This window comes from Dendronephthya gigantea, unplaced genomic scaffold, assembly GCF_004324835.1.
Source record: "Dendronephthya gigantea isolate DGI-Jeju-01 unplaced genomic scaffold, DenGig_1.0 000045F, whole genome shotgun sequence".
NCBI lineage: Eukaryota > Metazoa > Cnidaria > Anthozoa > Malacalcyonacea > Nephtheidae > Dendronephthya > Dendronephthya gigantea.
In genome coordinates, this window is record NW_021163055.1 from 551,951 (window position 1) to 568,861 (window position 16,911).

General features: G+C 36.9%; 2 protein-coding genes across 2 annotated transcripts; both read left to right on the forward strand.

Moving 5' to 3' along the window:
• The first annotated feature begins 4,277 nt into the window (after positions 1-4,277).
• Positions 4,278-16,705, forward strand: LOC114527584. Its single transcript, XM_028549277.1, has 7 exons — positions 4,278-4,381; positions 6,177-6,277; positions 13,253-13,396; positions 13,770-14,531; positions 14,603-14,689; positions 15,659-16,187; positions 16,319-16,705. The coding sequence occupies exons 3-6, from the start codon at positions 13,394-13,396 to the stop codon at positions 16,148-16,150; spliced, it is 1,344 nt and encodes a 447-aa protein (XP_028405078.1). The 5' UTR covers positions 4,278-4,381; positions 6,177-6,277; positions 13,253-13,393; the 3' UTR covers positions 16,151-16,187; positions 16,319-16,705.
• Positions 10,018-12,477, forward strand: LOC114527688. The gene is made up of 3 exons (XM_028549394.1): positions 10,018-10,785; positions 10,890-10,970; positions 11,569-12,477. The coding sequence occupies exons 1-3, from the start codon at positions 10,018-10,020 to the stop codon at positions 12,154-12,156; spliced, it is 1,437 nt and encodes a 478-aa protein (XP_028405195.1). The 3' UTR covers positions 12,157-12,477.
• Positions 16,706-16,911: the final 206 nt, after the last annotated feature.

The following is a 16,911-nucleotide window of genomic DNA, read 5'->3' on the forward strand; positions in this document are numbered from 1 at the left end:
CGGATGGCCTGATCAAAACACTAGGGAATGTTGCTCGAGTTAAGAAAAGTAATTGTAATTGTATAATTACATAATTTAAGTAATTGTATAATATACTCGATTTTTACTAATTAGAACACCCGTACAATAATATAATCGAAGATGCTCTGATATTGGTGTGAGGCACAGTGTCACGTAGTTTATAATCAAATATCGTTTTACATCACTTTATTCCACCGACATTTAACTACGTTTGAAATCAACAGTCTTCATCATGCAGTAACCGTTTAGTAATTTTTAGCAGCATTAAGAACTTTCATGTATATATGTAATATGCAATATGTAATCTTTTTCATAATAATTCATATATTATCTTATCCTTGTCTATATTTGCATTTCTTTTCAATGCACTGCGGTTCTCTTAACTATAGATATTCCTCCCCTAAAGAGTATGTTAATTAAGACCAGACATGCACATCTGGAGATTCGGATCTGCGCCGTCATGCCATGTTACTATATATATATAGACAGATTCACATTAATGTCTGGCAACCAAGGTAATGGATTTTGCCGTCGAATAAAGTGGTTAGGTTCATTAAATCTCAATGTCAAAAAGGTCGATCACGTTTATATATAGCTACATTCACGAAACAAATTAGCTATAAACATACCTAAAAGATCACCTATTCATAACATTTCAGAGTCGTGCTCTTTGCGAGGCACGTATACACATTATTGCGTATTCAATTAACAGTTATTGTTGAAGTACATGCTAATGCATATTTTTTATCTAAATGCGTGGAAATGAAGATTTGAAGAGCAATAAAATTTCATCTTTGCATGGAACAAACAATTATTAAAGGATTCTGGATTTAGGAATGCTAATCAAAGGTATACCAAACAACGAGGATTTTAAAGCGATTAAAAATCCACTATTCGGTGGATAGCGCTATCAAGCTTTCATACAAGTGATACAACCGGCTCCTGGCAATTTGGCTAATATATATAGTAGTAAATAAATACAGTGTCTGGGTGTATATCGTTAAAAGGGAATTGTAGCTATAGCATTATAGCTTTTCAGTTCTCGTTGTCATGCAGATATATTGCGCGACAGATTATGTATGCCTATTATGCAACGACACTGAATGTCGAATTCACAGTTTGGGTTACAAAGTTTGGTTTAGTTTGGGTTGCATATCATCTACTGATACAGTATCTTCAGGCCTGAATTTGGAAGTATTTTACACATTTCATCTTGATTTTCCAAAATGAAAGTCCCATTTCAGTATTCATTACACGGAAATAGTCTAGATTGTTCAACGAGGACAAAGCCGTTGATAAGCCATTTACAGAAGTGCCTACGTTAAAGTTTTCAAGCGTGTAAAATAAAGTGCATTTTGTCCTCCAAGTTCCCCACATCGCATCGCGACATGTCAATGGTTCAACGACCGACATAAAATATAAACCTGACGTAAGCACACATGCAAGTTATATAGATGATTCTGAATGGACCTAAGGTCCCTAACAAATATAATTATATTCTAGATACAGCAGAGCTTTTTATTGATTGTTTCATCTTAAAATAAACTTCGCACTTTTGAGGTAGCATAAAAAAAATACAAAAACGTATCTATATATACACAGAAGTGATATCCTTGTGTTGTAAACATGGATTGTTACAGTTATTGTAAGTTATTTATCTCCACTGACATTCTCATCTTCGCGACGATTTTTCAACGCTCAAAATATTAGAATTTATGCAGTATCACTTTCACTTTGCATATACCGCAATACCCAAATACTTAAATTGGACAGGTTTTTCTAAGAACAAAAAACCGAGACCATTTCACACAACCAGGAAAGTAATAATCCATGCAGCACGATCTTCTCTGCAGCTAACCTATTAATTTGAATTTCATTCCAAGGCATGTTTTGTAACCAGAGATGAAATGGATGAAGAAACACACTTTAATATTATGTATACACCAAATTATAATGGCATTAGCTCGTACACAGCAGGGGTTATTCAACATTTCCTAATTCCTAGTATCCCTTTTTCTGGAATCAAACCAAAGAGTCATGCAACAGCCACAAAGTTAATGAGACACTACATGCTCCCGCACCCTGTTTCAATGTTGGGTAGCGATTGTTTTCACTATTCGAGGTGTTAGTCTTTTAACTGTTGAAATACAACATTGAGATAGGGGAAACGGGTGTCAACAATGAGATAGGGGGAACGGGTGTCAAGATTAAGATAGGGAAAAGGGGGTCAACATTGAGATAGGGGGAAGAGGGGCCAACATTGAGATAGGGGAAAGGGGGGGTCAACATTGAGATAGGGGGAAGGGGGGTCAACATTGAGATAGGGGGGTCAACATTGAGATAGGGGGAAGGGGGGTCAACATTGAGATTGGGGGAACGGGTATCAACATTAAGATAGGGAGAAGGGGGGTCAACATTGAGTTAGGGGGAATAGGGGCCAACATTGAGATAGGGGGTAGAGGGATCAACATTGAAAACTCATGGTGGCACATATTATATTGCATGGGATTGCAGGTCTCGCAGATATGAATACCCGCATGCCTGTTTAAATGACGCACCCAAATAAATCACAGTCTACTTGGGTATAGTCATCTGCACCTACACCAAATAATTGACAAATTCACCAGTGTAAGGGCCCTTATAATATATACTGTTTTCGACATTTTCGTTTTAAATTCAGCCATATGGATATGAAAATTAGGACCACAGGGGGACGTATAATTTAGAAACAGTACTCGGAGCCGGAAGCGGAAACGAAACAGAGGTGAATTTTTTTAAATCCAAAGGCATAACGTATGCTTGCATCGACTCGTGCGCGCATGATCATCGCAAAAAATTAAAATATAAGCTCGATAAGTCCGAAAATCATCCACTACAGTTCGTTTTATCCGTATATATAGGAATCTTCAGGTCGTATAAACAAAATCATAAATAAAGTATACTGCTTACTAAAAATTTTAAAAGTTTTATCCGTGTAGGAATCTTTAGGCGGCCCACAACTTAAGCCATAATATGAATAAGACGACCACAAAGCGAACTTGGTCAGGTTCGCGACGCAGACGCGACCACAAAGCGTGTATTTAAACTATCCGCGCACACAAAACGGGACCTAGGGGGAGGGGGTAGCTAGCTACCACTCAAAACCTGAGTTGTCTGAAATGAAAGATTGATTTACAAGACTGAATGATTTACAAATATTAATCAACACTCTCTTCTTTCCAATTTTCTTCAATGAATTATCAATTCTCTTTACGTACTGTTTAACAAACAAGGGAAAGTGTTTATCGAGTGTATATAAAGCCTCTAAAAAGCCACTAAGTCCACGTGATGCATTTTGGTTGCTATGATTTGTCAACTAGCTAATAAATTATTACATATGTTTGAAGCTTCTATATATAAGTTCATCACTCAGCTGTTTATTTTGTCAGCGTGTCTCGTTTCCATGACACCCAGGCCTGTTGACAGACTGGGGGACCGCAAGCATGCACCGTTAGCGAGTTTAACTTACTTAGGAAAATTAATTGCGCAATTATAAAGGTCAAAATGTGCTCAAATTTAAGATTTTTTATCATCATAGCATGCAGCACAATTACAAAAAGAAAATTTCTAATATTAAGAAAAGGTTTTAATATTCAGTCGCACAAACAGCTAGCTATAAACAAACGCTACCATGGAAACTCTTTTTTGAGGTTTACAGGTCTTAAACTTCTTCAAGCACGCTACACGATGCGCAGTAAATTCCGCAGATTCTTTGATTGAGAATTATAGGAATATATTCTGGTATATTAACATGAATACTTAAGACCTATACCTATATATACCTATATACATTTACGACCTATCCGTAGCTTTTGGTCAGGTATTCGACGCAGACGGGACCACAAAGCGGGTATTTAAACTATCCGCGCACACGAAACGAGACCTAGGGTGAGGGGGTAGCTAGCTACCACTCAAAATCTGAGTTGTCTGAAATCAAAGATTGATTTACAAGACTGAATGATTTACAAATATTGATCAACAACACTCTCGTCTTTCCAATTTTCTTCAATGAATTATTAATTCTTTTTACAAACCGTTTAACAAACAAAGGAAGGTGTTCATTGGGTATTTATAAAGCCACTATATCCACGTGATGCATATTGGTTGCTATGATTTGTCAGCTGGCTAATAAATTATTACAAGTCCCATTACCCAGCTGTTTATATTGTCAGCGAGTCACTAGTTACCGTGACAGATCTTGCTCTAACTTACAACTGGTGGCAACGTTGCGTTCTCGCCAAGGACTTGATTTGTTTTTAATTTGGATTGCTTTGACTTTAAGTAATCTTTCGATGTAAGAATATTTCAAGCTGAGAGTTTGGTAAGTGGGAATTATCATTGTTAGTATGGTAATGTAAATGCGTTGAATTACACTACAGGAGAACAGGTGTCCTAGCAAACTTGAGCCTAGAATGCTGTATTCCTTTTTATTATTGAAATTACTGAACAAAGACAGAACGTTTATGATATAGACATATTTTTTTAGCATTCGTACAGTAAACAATTTAATTAAACTCATTGGCAATGCTAGCCGTTGTTAAAAATAACGGATGAATTATCACGCGGTCATTATCACTGCTCTGTAAGTGCCGAGTCTTTAAATAGTAGAATTAAGAAGTAAACATACCATGTCAACTGAATTGTGCTCACAACATGCATTTGTAGTAAACTATGCAAAACGTATACAGGTTTCGATTTTGCGTGGTTTTGGTAGCACGTTTTGAAATCGTTCGCAGTGACTCCGATGTACCTGGCTGGTGGATCGTTGTTGCCCCGGGACACTTCGGGTTGATACACTACGTTTGATGTGAGGCATTTACCTTGAGCTGGGCATTTTTCCGATCGTCTGCAGTTGCATTGTCGTGAGTTGTTTGCGTCGTCTGTGTTTGCGTTTGTCTGTTTTGTGTGTTTACTTAGTATTTTCTTGTTGTGCTTGTTTATGAATGAGAGCATGTTGCCAAGGCAGCCGTAGCTAATTCGTACGTTATGTCGGTTGAAGATTCACGTGGAGTTTGTTGGAAGGTGGGAAGTGTTTGTTTAACAGTTGTAGGAATTGTTGTCCGGTGTTCGTTTTTACGCTCTTCGAGTAAGGGGGCTTGTACCAGTTGTATTGCGTTGCCGTTTCCGTCTTTGGGTTGCGTTGCGATTCTTGATGTTGTCATTGTTAGTTGGTTGCTCGTACGTGAGTGTTGCGTCGTAGTTGCTTTGTCTCAGTGCGTTGTTGTACAGTTGAGATGCAGCGTCATAAGTTGTTTTGTCGCATGATAGTTTGTTGATTCGTTTGTTGATGGATGATGGAAGTTGTCGTTGATGGCAGGTGGGTGATTGGAAAGGCGGTCGATGCATAGTGGGTCGTGGTTTTCTGTAGGGTTAGTATGTTCCGTCAGTCAAGTCAGGTGTGACGTCAAGGAAATTTCCCGCTTCAAGTTAGCCGTGGCGGTGATTTTCAGCCCGAGATTCTTAAAAGTTTCGCTCAACTGTTTTCTAGCTTTGTCAGCTAATCTGCCTGACGTAGTACGTATAGCGGCGAGGCCGTCATCACGGTACAGTCCGACGTTCTTCAGTTGCCCTTTCAGTTTACTCAGGATAAATAAACCAACGCGTTCGCAGATTTCGGCCCCATCAAAACTGCCCATCGTTACATCGAAAGCATCTGCGGTGTTTGTCCACGTCTGGTTGTTGTTATAGATAATAGCGATTGCTTGGCGTATAACTTCATTACATAACAGCTTAGTTTCCAGGTGCGCGTTTCTGTTGGCTTTTCTGTATATTTTGATACCCCACTATTAAGCTACCTTCAATGAATCTTTAAACCAGTTTAAACCGGTTAATTTAACACATCCAGGTGCGGCAAAAAAGTGCGTCAAAATAGAAATCAGTGAAGTATAGAGAAAAATGTACTGAATTTGGAGAGTTTCGTTTCATCTCGTTTCCTTTTTTAGACTGTAATGTGGATGTTGTTAGTTAGTTTCACAGGTTTAAACCTGTTTTTGTATATACATAAATTCCATCGCCAAATATAGACAAATATTACCCGTGGGAAGTAATAATAGGCTAACCGCCTAACATACAACATATGACTTAATATAACACACAGAAATTTCTAATATTAACAGGCGCAACTGCTGTCCTGAAACTTGCGAAATAAAAGTGGAAGTAATAAAAGAAAAATTGTTTAACAACGAGCAAGCAACTTTTAATTAGCCACGGCAGGAAGGTTGGTAACCAATGCTTTATTTAAGTAATTTCTGTCCATTAATTAATTTAGCATAATTCCTGCACGAGTTATGATGCGTATTGAAGACCAAAACGTTAAACCAACTATAACTTTAGACTATTTATTTTCCTTGTTTTATATTTTCAACTGTAAAGTTTGTGTTGAGATTTTTCAGGGACAAAGTTTAGGTAATGCACAATTAGTGCAGGCTGCATGCGGAGACCTACCAACTTTATTTATACTGGATAGCTCTATCAGTTCTAAACTGTTCTTCCTAGAGTTCCAGTAAGGATCATCTCTTATTGATCCAGTGTTACTACGGGAGGAAACCTAAACTAAACTAACTTTATTTAGACTGGATAACTCTATCAGTTCTAAACTGTTCTTCCTAGAGGTCCAGTAAGGATCATCTCTTATTGATCCAGTGTTACTACAGGAGGAAACCTAAACTACTTTTCCCGTGTTTTAAGTAATCGTTACGACGTCAGAACTACTTGAAAAACTGAGACGGTTTTACTTCTGTTCTATGTAGATCAATTTACAGTTTAATTATTCAGTAAATGGAAATATTGGGTAATATTAGTAAATGGAAATATTGGGTAATATTAGTAAATGGAAATATTGGGTAATATTAGTAAGTGGAAATATTGGGTTTGCTCAACTACATCTCGAGTAAAGCTAAAAATTTACTCAAAACGGAGTAAATGAAGAATGTGCTCTGAAATTAGTCAGAATGCATATTATGAAATTGAAATTAATCCTAAACTAATTATTCAGTAATTTATAGAATACGAAATTCTATAAGGAAGGCTGTATTGACCAATATGAGAAAAGCGTTGATAAATCCCCTCAGAGGAAAAAAACAAATGTATTCCGAAAGCTAGTAATCCGTTTGAAGAACAGAAACTGAGGACTTACTCAAACTCACACTCACCGAGGGTGACAAAGTAATTGTGCCATCATTCATCAATGAGATATATCAGTCTCGTTTTCACGGTCGTTCACGCCGTTTCAATTTTGAAATTCAATAAAAACCGCCACAAATCGGAAGCCAGGATTTCTGATCCGAGCCTTTGTTTGTTTCCTCGCCAGAGGAATCGCGGCCTCGGGGAACGAGATTGTGAGACATATATGTTATTTACCGACTGCGAGGTCAGGATAGAAAAATATTTTCCCTTTCCCCATGGCCTGTACCCATGGAAGCAAGGCGATATATATAGACAAACGGGCCGGGCGCTTCGTAGTCCTGATTGGAAACACGTCAATCATCATGTCACCCAACACTACAGACACAGCGGTAAACTATCAAAGGAAAAGTGAACGTTTAAAAGATTGATCCGTAATGAAGAAAGATTGTGCTCATCAGCATTGTGGTCACTAAAAAGGTTAGTGATAGCTATAGTATAGCTAGATTTCTAACAACCTCCACTTTCGCGCGCAAACATGCATGCATGATCATGCGAGGGGAAACTGTGAATGACCAGTTTTTCTTATAAAATTTAACGTATAAGCATAAATAACAAGGGGAAGGGGAACGTTATTTGATTTGCTGTACCATGAAAGCCGTAAATGGAAACGGCAAACCAGGATTTCTGAAGCTCAACAAATTCGGGAAACCGCTGTTTATTAGGCCTCTGTATCAAAAAAAGAAAAATCGTGTATTCTTTTAAATCTAGCTGGATAAGATGCAGTTGAAAGATACGATTTGTTAAGCTTCAACGAAGACTAAGATAGAGATGATCTAGAGTCCTATAGACAGTGTCCTGCGTTTGGGAAAATCTGTCATAATTGCAATAAAATCACTTTGACAGAGCATGTCTCATTTGTAAAAGGAAACAGAAAAGAATGACAATTCTCTTGATATCCTAGAGAAAGAGTTATTTACTGGCACTGTTACTACAGTTGAAGTGCCAACAATCAACCAAGCTAGGCTGGAACAAAATCAACCAAGCTAGGCTGGGAAAAAAACACTCTGCGCAAGGTAAGGAGGTATCTTCTTATGGTGGATTTCGAACTTGACTATAGAACCACCACCTTAAAGAGTACCACCTCCAAGTCAGTTATTTGAAAAATGAAATTTCAGATAGCGAGACATGGTATCTTTGAAGAGTTCATCACAGATAATGGTCCTCGATCAGTTTGGAAGCCAGGGGCCAGTTGTTCAAAGCTAGGTTAGCGCTAATTCTGGGTTAAATTTTAATCCAGTGTTTTAGCTTGCCTGGTTACCCAAAGAGTAAGGGAATGGCAGAATGAGCTGTTCAAACCGCCAAATTAATTATGAAGAAGGCTAAGGAAGACGATACGGATCCTTAGTTGGGACTATTCAATTTCAGAAACACACCAAAAGATGTAACAATTGGTAGGCCGGTGCAAAGATTTACGGGAAGAAGAAAGAAAACTCTACTGCCTGTTGGAGTTAAAAAGGCGTACAGGTGTCTGACAACGCCTGTTGGAGTTCCAACCGATGAATCCAGTTCAAGTTCAGGAGCTTTAGAACAGAAAAAGGGTGGAGCAGAAGACGTTTTATGATAGAAGTGCGAGGCCACTGGACGTGTTGAAGAGAGGGGATGTTGTGCGTGTTTTGACTGACAAAGGATTTCAAAAGAAGGGAGTTATTGTGGAACGCTTACCACAGCCACGAGTAGTTTTTGGACAAGTCGAACAAAGTTCAGTGTCGACGTAATATGGGTCACCTATTAAAAACAAGCGAAAATTCGAAAGAGAAAAACAGATTGAGAACAAAAGAGAAGTCGCAGATTGATATCCACGCGATATGGACATATTTTGTCAAAACATCCATGCAGCTTTTAAGATTTACCTATGACTATACAATTTGAATATTAACTTTATTTAGTGCATATATGCATGCTTTTGGCTAGTTAGGAATTTTCTCTATCCAATGAACCGTTTGTTAAAGACAGAAAAAAAATACCGAAAATAAAAGAATGTGAAACGTTTTGTAAGGTTTATGGGAAGTAAATATATCAAGCCTGGTGTATTACAAAAGCTAAATGGTGTCTGTAACTAAATGTCGCTACCACATGTATAGTCATTCCAAACGACCGTTTATCAGATGTGATGTTGGGCAGCGTTTGTTGATAGGTTTAGAGCAACTAACGGTGCGTATAGTTGCTGTGACTGTTGACGTATTAAAGTACACAATCTGTTCCTTGACCCTGGGTCACGAATGTCGTTAAGGTTCCCATTGTGAAAGACGCGTAAACACGCGTTAAAATCTGAATTCTTTTCTATACTGCTTTTGAAGGACTTATAGGTGAATAAATTAGTTACAAATAAAACGAAGCTATTTTCCGCAGATAGTATTGTGAGACAAGTTGAAAAATTGCACCGTGAAACAGAACCTTAAAAAATTAGCCGCATTCCTCCCATGCTTGCATGCACGTACAGGAAAGCAGTCTAATTTTTATTTTTTTGGCGATTTACCACCCAAAAAATCGTAGAGATTTTACTATTCTGTATCTTACACCATTCATCACTACATTGTTGGGCCATTTGTTATTTTAAGATATTTATAGTAAATCAGGCTCTGCAGTGTCAAACTTGACCATGAATATTGGGTATAGTGTGGTGGTATATGCATAATATATATAATAAATAAAAAATTAAAATCTACTGAAAAAAAAATAAAAATACATACCATAAATATCATGCATGAATATTTCGAACAAATATACTGAGAATGCGCCAGAATGTGCTAATCCTTTTTTTCGATCCAACAGATGGCAAAGGCTGATAAAAAAGATTCGATTGAAAAAACTATTGATGAAACGATTGATGAAAAGATGTTATCTTCTATAACAAGTACCTGCAAGACTCTAACTCAGGCGCCATCCACCGTTACAACATCATTGGGCCATTTGTTACTTATTTCGGCAAGACAGGATTTCAGTTTAAAGGAATGTTGCCCAAATGCAAAGTTCCAATATATCAAGTTTCCAGATTCCTTCCGCGCATGTCTAGTTCAGATTTCCAATGGCGTCTGCGATGCGTTTTATGCAGCACACAGGAGCATGAATCGTATTTCAGTGAAATCTGAACACATTGCGACTTACGCGAAAGCAGCATTGGAATTAATGGAGAAAGGCACTGATCCGGAATGGAGAATCGCCCTGCATCGTCTTCAGAACGCTAAAGAGAGTTGCCAGGAATGCGTGGAAGCAGCCGCATCCATAGCGGAAGAATTTGAAAAAGTCGGTAAAGTGACAAACGAGCTTCAAGAAGCCCTCATTGGAACGGAAGGAGAAACCAAGTTTGAAGAAAAGTCAACAAGAAATAAAATTGAAGAAGCTCGTAAAAAGATGGAACGGATAACTGAGAGTGAAAAAAATCTGGACGAAAAGTGGAATGAGGCGAAAAAAGAATACGCAGCCGTAGCTTCTCTATCGCCTTGGAAAATTATGCTTTGTGAATTCATTGATAGTGTGTCACATCTCCCAATAAATTTAACAATAGAGTCATTGAAGGAAGCCGTGGGACCACAGATGCAGGTAAGTATAGAGTGGGTTTTTGTTTCAAGACTTTTTTAGCCTTTCCCATGTAGCTTGATTGTATATTCTAACGTCCTTGTTTAAATTGAACATATCTATTTTAGATGTCAACGCCCAATTTGGAACTGGGAAGACATGGAGGACCTTTTACAGAAGCACTTAAGGGCGAGTATGAAGAAAGAAAGGTATTGGGAAATTAGTTAAGAAAATATTTAGTATGCGAAATGTAAATCGGTGGCCCTAAACAGTGCATGTTATCTGAAAAACATACTTCAGTGCAAATTGATGAGAGAGTAAATAATTATACGATGCACTGTATATTACATATCAGCAATGTTAGCTAATAAACTAAACATTGTGTTCCATAACAACACATGTACTTCATTACACACAGTCGACCAGTGGCAATGACTTACGGCAGTTTTCCAGTAGAACAAATGAAAATTTTCGCTTAGTTTTTTTTCTAATTATAGCCTATCATGCAAGGGGATCTGCTGCATGCAGTCGAACTTTCGAAATTACAAAATCCCGCGTAGTGGAAACCACTCTGTTCTGTAAAGCCTATTTAACAAAACTCATCTTTTAAAAAAAAATTTAATCCTAACTAATAGCGGTCTATACTAGCTTTATGTAATAAAGTCTAAATAGCCGCATAGGGTAGTCTTATTAAAAACTATTTGTACCTCCAAATGCCCCGCTTTTCGTTCACTACATGTAAAACTTTATACTTTATAGTTGTTTACAAACTATGCATAGTTAGACATAATGTATACCTATATTTAGAGAGAAAAGAAAGTAAAGTATGACGAGTGCACCACAAATCGCAATGAAGCTAAAGAAACGCTTAAAGAGTCAAAGGAAAATGCCTCTAAAGACCTTGAGAAATTTAACCAAAGGATCAACGACATAAATAATATTAAAGAAGTTCTGCAACATAGTATGGAGAAATTTTATTGGGTTAAAACATTTTGGAGGGAATTGAATACTATGTTCGAAACCTTTCATGACTTAATAAAAGAACGTATTGAAAAAAATGTGAGCAATGCCTTAGAGTGTGGTGAAGTGATGAACGAAGAACTTCGTGATGGCCAGGAAATGCCAAAGATTACGGGCAAGCAGATCATTGCGGATTCCAAAAACGCCAGGAAGGTTGCTTGTATCGTAAAATGGATCTCAAGATTCTACGTTGAAGTCTCAAATAAGTATTTACTGGTTGGAGTGGACGGTTTGCACAGTATCAGTCTTTTGGAATCAACTGACGACCATGCAAGGATGGAGGAATTATGGAGAAAATTGGAGGAAGATGCAAAGGAAGCTGAGAGGGAAATTCCAAAACTTGCTGAAGAAAGAAAAGAAGATCTGAGAAATTAGACATCTCAACATCATTTGTAAGCACAGTTCAGATAACACGTGATAATTTAAAAAAAGTTTGAAAGAGCGCACAGAATTCACAAATAAAATAGCTACATTTAATAATTTTTATAACAACGTTTGCATGGAAATTTTATAATGTTCACTCGATTTTTCCTATAATTAAATATGCATCCAATAATCGAAGATGCACTGAGGCACAGTGACTTTATGAATGTTGTTTAATCAAAGATTGCTTTGCATTACTTTATTCCAAGGACATTTAACTAGATCTTAAATAAACAATCTTTATATTTGCGTGGAACCGTTTGGTAATTTTCAGCAGCATTAAGAACTTGTATATGTATATGTTGTAACCTTTTCCATAATGATAATTCATATGTATAATATAATAGTAATAATACTATCCGTGTCTATCTTTGCATTTGTTTTCAATCAAATGCGGTTGCTTTATTCCTGCGCTAAAAAGTATAACGGCGTTAATTGTGATTCGATGGGTTGAAAACTATCTGAAGATTCTTGAGTCTGCGCGGTTACATTTATATAATAACGTTAAGAATTGAAGCAATTTCATTGGTCGAGAGCCATGATATATAAGAGGACAGACCTACGGTATGACACTGAATTTGATCAGTCATCGCTTGTTTATTTTGTCAGCCAATCACATTTTAGCACGTGACTTAAGCTAGCCAATAGCATTTTTTCAATGCTATAGATCCTGTAGACATGTACGCGTGAAATAAGGAAAATTTAAAAACTTTGACAATTTTTCAAGTGTTGGGAAAACTATTTGCCTGTTTAATTTTTGGATTTATTTCGATTTTATTATATAAAAAAAATACCGGGTGTCCCAAATAAGTATTTTTAATTCAACATAACTAACAAACAAACTAAAGAATTGCAATCAAATAACCCATATTGTTATTACAATGTCTAACTTAAAGTTTGATATATTACATATGAGTAGTTTCTGAGATATTCGCGTTTAAAGACACAGTAACTTTTGAAATTTGTCAAAAGTCAGCAAAAATGGCCTGTTAAATTTGTTTCAACGATACCGGTTTGAAACATCGTTTCTTGTAATTTATTTTTTTAGTTTTTTGAGAAAATTCCTTTTTTACTTATTCATCTGGAAATTCATGTCCTCGATGCGCGTCGTTCCCTTTACGCTGGACTCCGAGGCACACATTCTTCCGTTAATAGGAAAATACAAGCAAAAAACTGAAGAAAGCTTCTTATGGTAAGTATCGTTAAGAAAGAGAATCGTTCATCCGTAAACTAATGAACTACGTCTACGACTTTCTGTCCTGCAAAATAATTATATAGTTTATATTATGTAGTATATATCTTTATTCGGTCTCGTTTCCTCGATCTTCCTAACGTTTTTTACAAGTTTTGGGCATAATTCATGAAGCCTGAGATTCGGGTCGATATTTACCCATATTTTTCAGATTATAAATATTTGTAGTTTATGAAATATTTCTTGGTGGATAAGCGTGAATTGATGTTATATATGCATGAATATTTCGAACAAATATACTGAGAATGCGCCAGACTTTTATTATATAAACTGTTGAAGCCGGTATATGCTAATGCTTTTTTCGATCTAACAGATGGAAATAGATGAATTAGAATGTTCGACTGAGGATTCAACTTCCGCTTCATTTCATCGACGTTTACTATCCTCAATACCAAGTATCTGCAAGACTCTAACTCAGGCACCGTCCATCTTTATAACAAGATTGGGCCGTTTGTTACTTATTTCGGCAAGACAGGATTTCAGTTTAAAGGAACTTTGCCCGAGTACAAATTTCGAATATATCAAGTTTCCAGATTCCTTCCGCGCTTGTCTAGTTCAGATTTCCAATGGCGTTGGACTTGCGTTTGATGCAGTACACAGGAGCATGATTCGTATTTCCGTGAAATGTGAACACATTGTTATGGAAGCGAAAGCAGCCTTGGAATTAATGGAGAAAGGCACTCGTCAGGAACGGAAAATCGCCCTGCGTCGTCTTCAGAACGCTAAAGAGAGTTGCCAGGAATGCGTGGAAGCAGCTGAATCCATAACGGAAGAATTTAAAAAAGTCGGTAAAGTGACAAGCGAGCTTCACGAAGCACTCATTGGAACGAAAGAACAAACCGAGGATGAAGAAAAGTCAACAAGAAATAAAATTGAGGAAGCTCGTAAAAAGATGGAACGGATAACTGAGAGTGAAAAAAATCTGGACGAAAAGTGGGATGAGGCGAAAAAAAAAAACGAAGATGCAGCCGCAGCTTCTCCATTACTTCAGTGGAGTATTTTTCCTGACTTGTCTAGTGTGGCACGTCAAGCAGTTAATGTCATAGTAGCATTGAAAAGAACCATTATGATACAGGTATGTATAGGATCGTTTTTTGTTGTTTCGAAATGCAGATTTAAAATGCACACGGACAATTTCCATTTAAGGTTTCAACCAGTGAAACAGCAGGGTCGAGTTCTACAACGTCCGAACAAAAGGATGAAAATGAAATTGGTCAAAAAACTGGACGATCGGTATGTTATATCGTACATAAGGCAACAATTATTGATACATGTATTCGTGTGAACGTTTTCTGCATCTATTGATGTCATTTTTTAGGGGAGGCTAGAGATTTTCGCCCTTCTAGCCTTTCCTTTAGGGGAGACAGGTATCTTAATTATCAGCTTTGAATGGAGATAAATACACGAGACTGCTCTATTTACTGTTCGGATAACTTAGGAAGGTATCCTCAGATGCAGTGGGACACACAAAAAACTCTGCCTATAAAACGTATAACATATATAGAGATTACTTCATGGTTGGCGAGTGCGTACGATTTTTATGCACGAGTTGTGAAGGATCGGAATACGAACGAGTGAGCGCGGCGAACGAGTGAGTTTGCGATCCTTCGCAACGAGTGCATAATAAAAATCGTACAAACGAGCCAACCATGAATTAATTTGTTTATTAAATGTGTATAGAGATCAATTTGATAACGACACGCTTTTAATATATACAAAAACACAGCGAGCAACAAAATCGAAACTTTATGCATGAAAACATATTTATTACCGTTCAGTTTCTTTGTAATTTTGTTCAATAGAAGTTAGACATTCTTTCCGAAAGATTTGAGAATGTGCTGAATGTTAAAATATCTTGAATATGAGAATTATGTTTTGAATCTCACTCCCATATTTCGACACCATCTTGAAAGAAAATGTAAACAAATTGCCGCCAAAATGACATACGACAATTTTTCACGTGTGAAGAATATCGTACGTCCAATCAAAAGCCGTGTATGGCATTTTTTCACACGTGAAAAACATCGTACGTCCAATCAAATTGCATGAAATTAATTTGCACAGTGAAATACGATTTTTATTTCATCATTCTGCTGTGCATAAATCTCTATACACATATAATAAACGGTTCTATCCCTTGGTACAAAGTTGCGTTTGTTCACCAACCACTGAATACAATTAATGATGATTGAACCTATTCAGACAAAGGATCAGGATATGTGGCAATATCCTAACATCGATGATGATCAAGGAATATTCGATCTTGACACTCGCTTAAATAAGGTGATGCATCACTGGGAGATTGTTCGGGAAATATTCCAAAATGTAACCGAGAAATATCTTAAAGGAGCATGCAAAGAACTTCTTGATGGCCAGGAAATGTCAGATAATACGCGCGGGAGGCTCATTCAGGATTCCAAAAACGCCATAAACGTAGCTTGTATGGTGCATTTGATCTCAAGTGTATATGTCGAAGCTTCAAATAAGTATTTACTGGTTGGAGTGGACAGTTTGCACAGTATCACTCTTTTGGAATCAAGTAGCGACGATGCAAGGATGGAGGAAGTACAGAGAAAATTGAAGGAAGATGCAAAGGAAGCTGAGGGGGAAATTTCAAAAATTTTTGAAAAAAAAAGGAAACTATGCATAAAAGAGACCGATGATCTAGTGGATTTGTATTGGTCCTATATGTAAAGATCCTGAAAAGATTCGAAACAACGCAGTGATATGAGTAAGTGTAAAATCTTATCATTTTAAATAAGCAATTTTTTTGACATTGTTGTGTGAAACCGTATACATACATAAACAATTTATTTAAAAACACAATTCTCATCACAAAGAATTTATTTTTTTTCATTCCAGAGAAGCGTCAAGAGAGACAGCTGACTCGTCCCCAGTCGCGTCTTTTTTATGAAATATCATACAGCTATAGTGAAGATATGGAGCCGCTATTTAATTTGAGATCAGTTGATCAACTGGAGCGCAAAAATGTATGCAGAAAAACATATTGCGTCTCCATATGATGCAAATAACGGTAGTTTGAAACTTTCCCGTCATTTGTTGAAAAGTATATTTAAAATCCACAATTTCACAAAACAAGTTAAAAATTTGAACATAAAATACTAAAATGCAATACTAGGCTCACCTACACCTCGTGTTTTACAAGCTTCTCTCGAAATCGTGCATCATTACACCAAAAACGCACGCGCCTCGTTTTTTAATTTTTTACTAAAAATTTTTTACTGAAAATATTACTATTCTTTATTATATAATATGCAGTACGTGTTTTATTGCCGAATCAGCCATTGTGAAACGCGATAATAACAGATGATCGTGTTTGATCCACCAATCAGGAGATAAAAAATTCCATATTTCCGCGCATACTTGCAAATATTATATCGTCTTGATATATTCTGATCGCAGTCTGCCGACTAAAATCGCTTAAAAATGACATC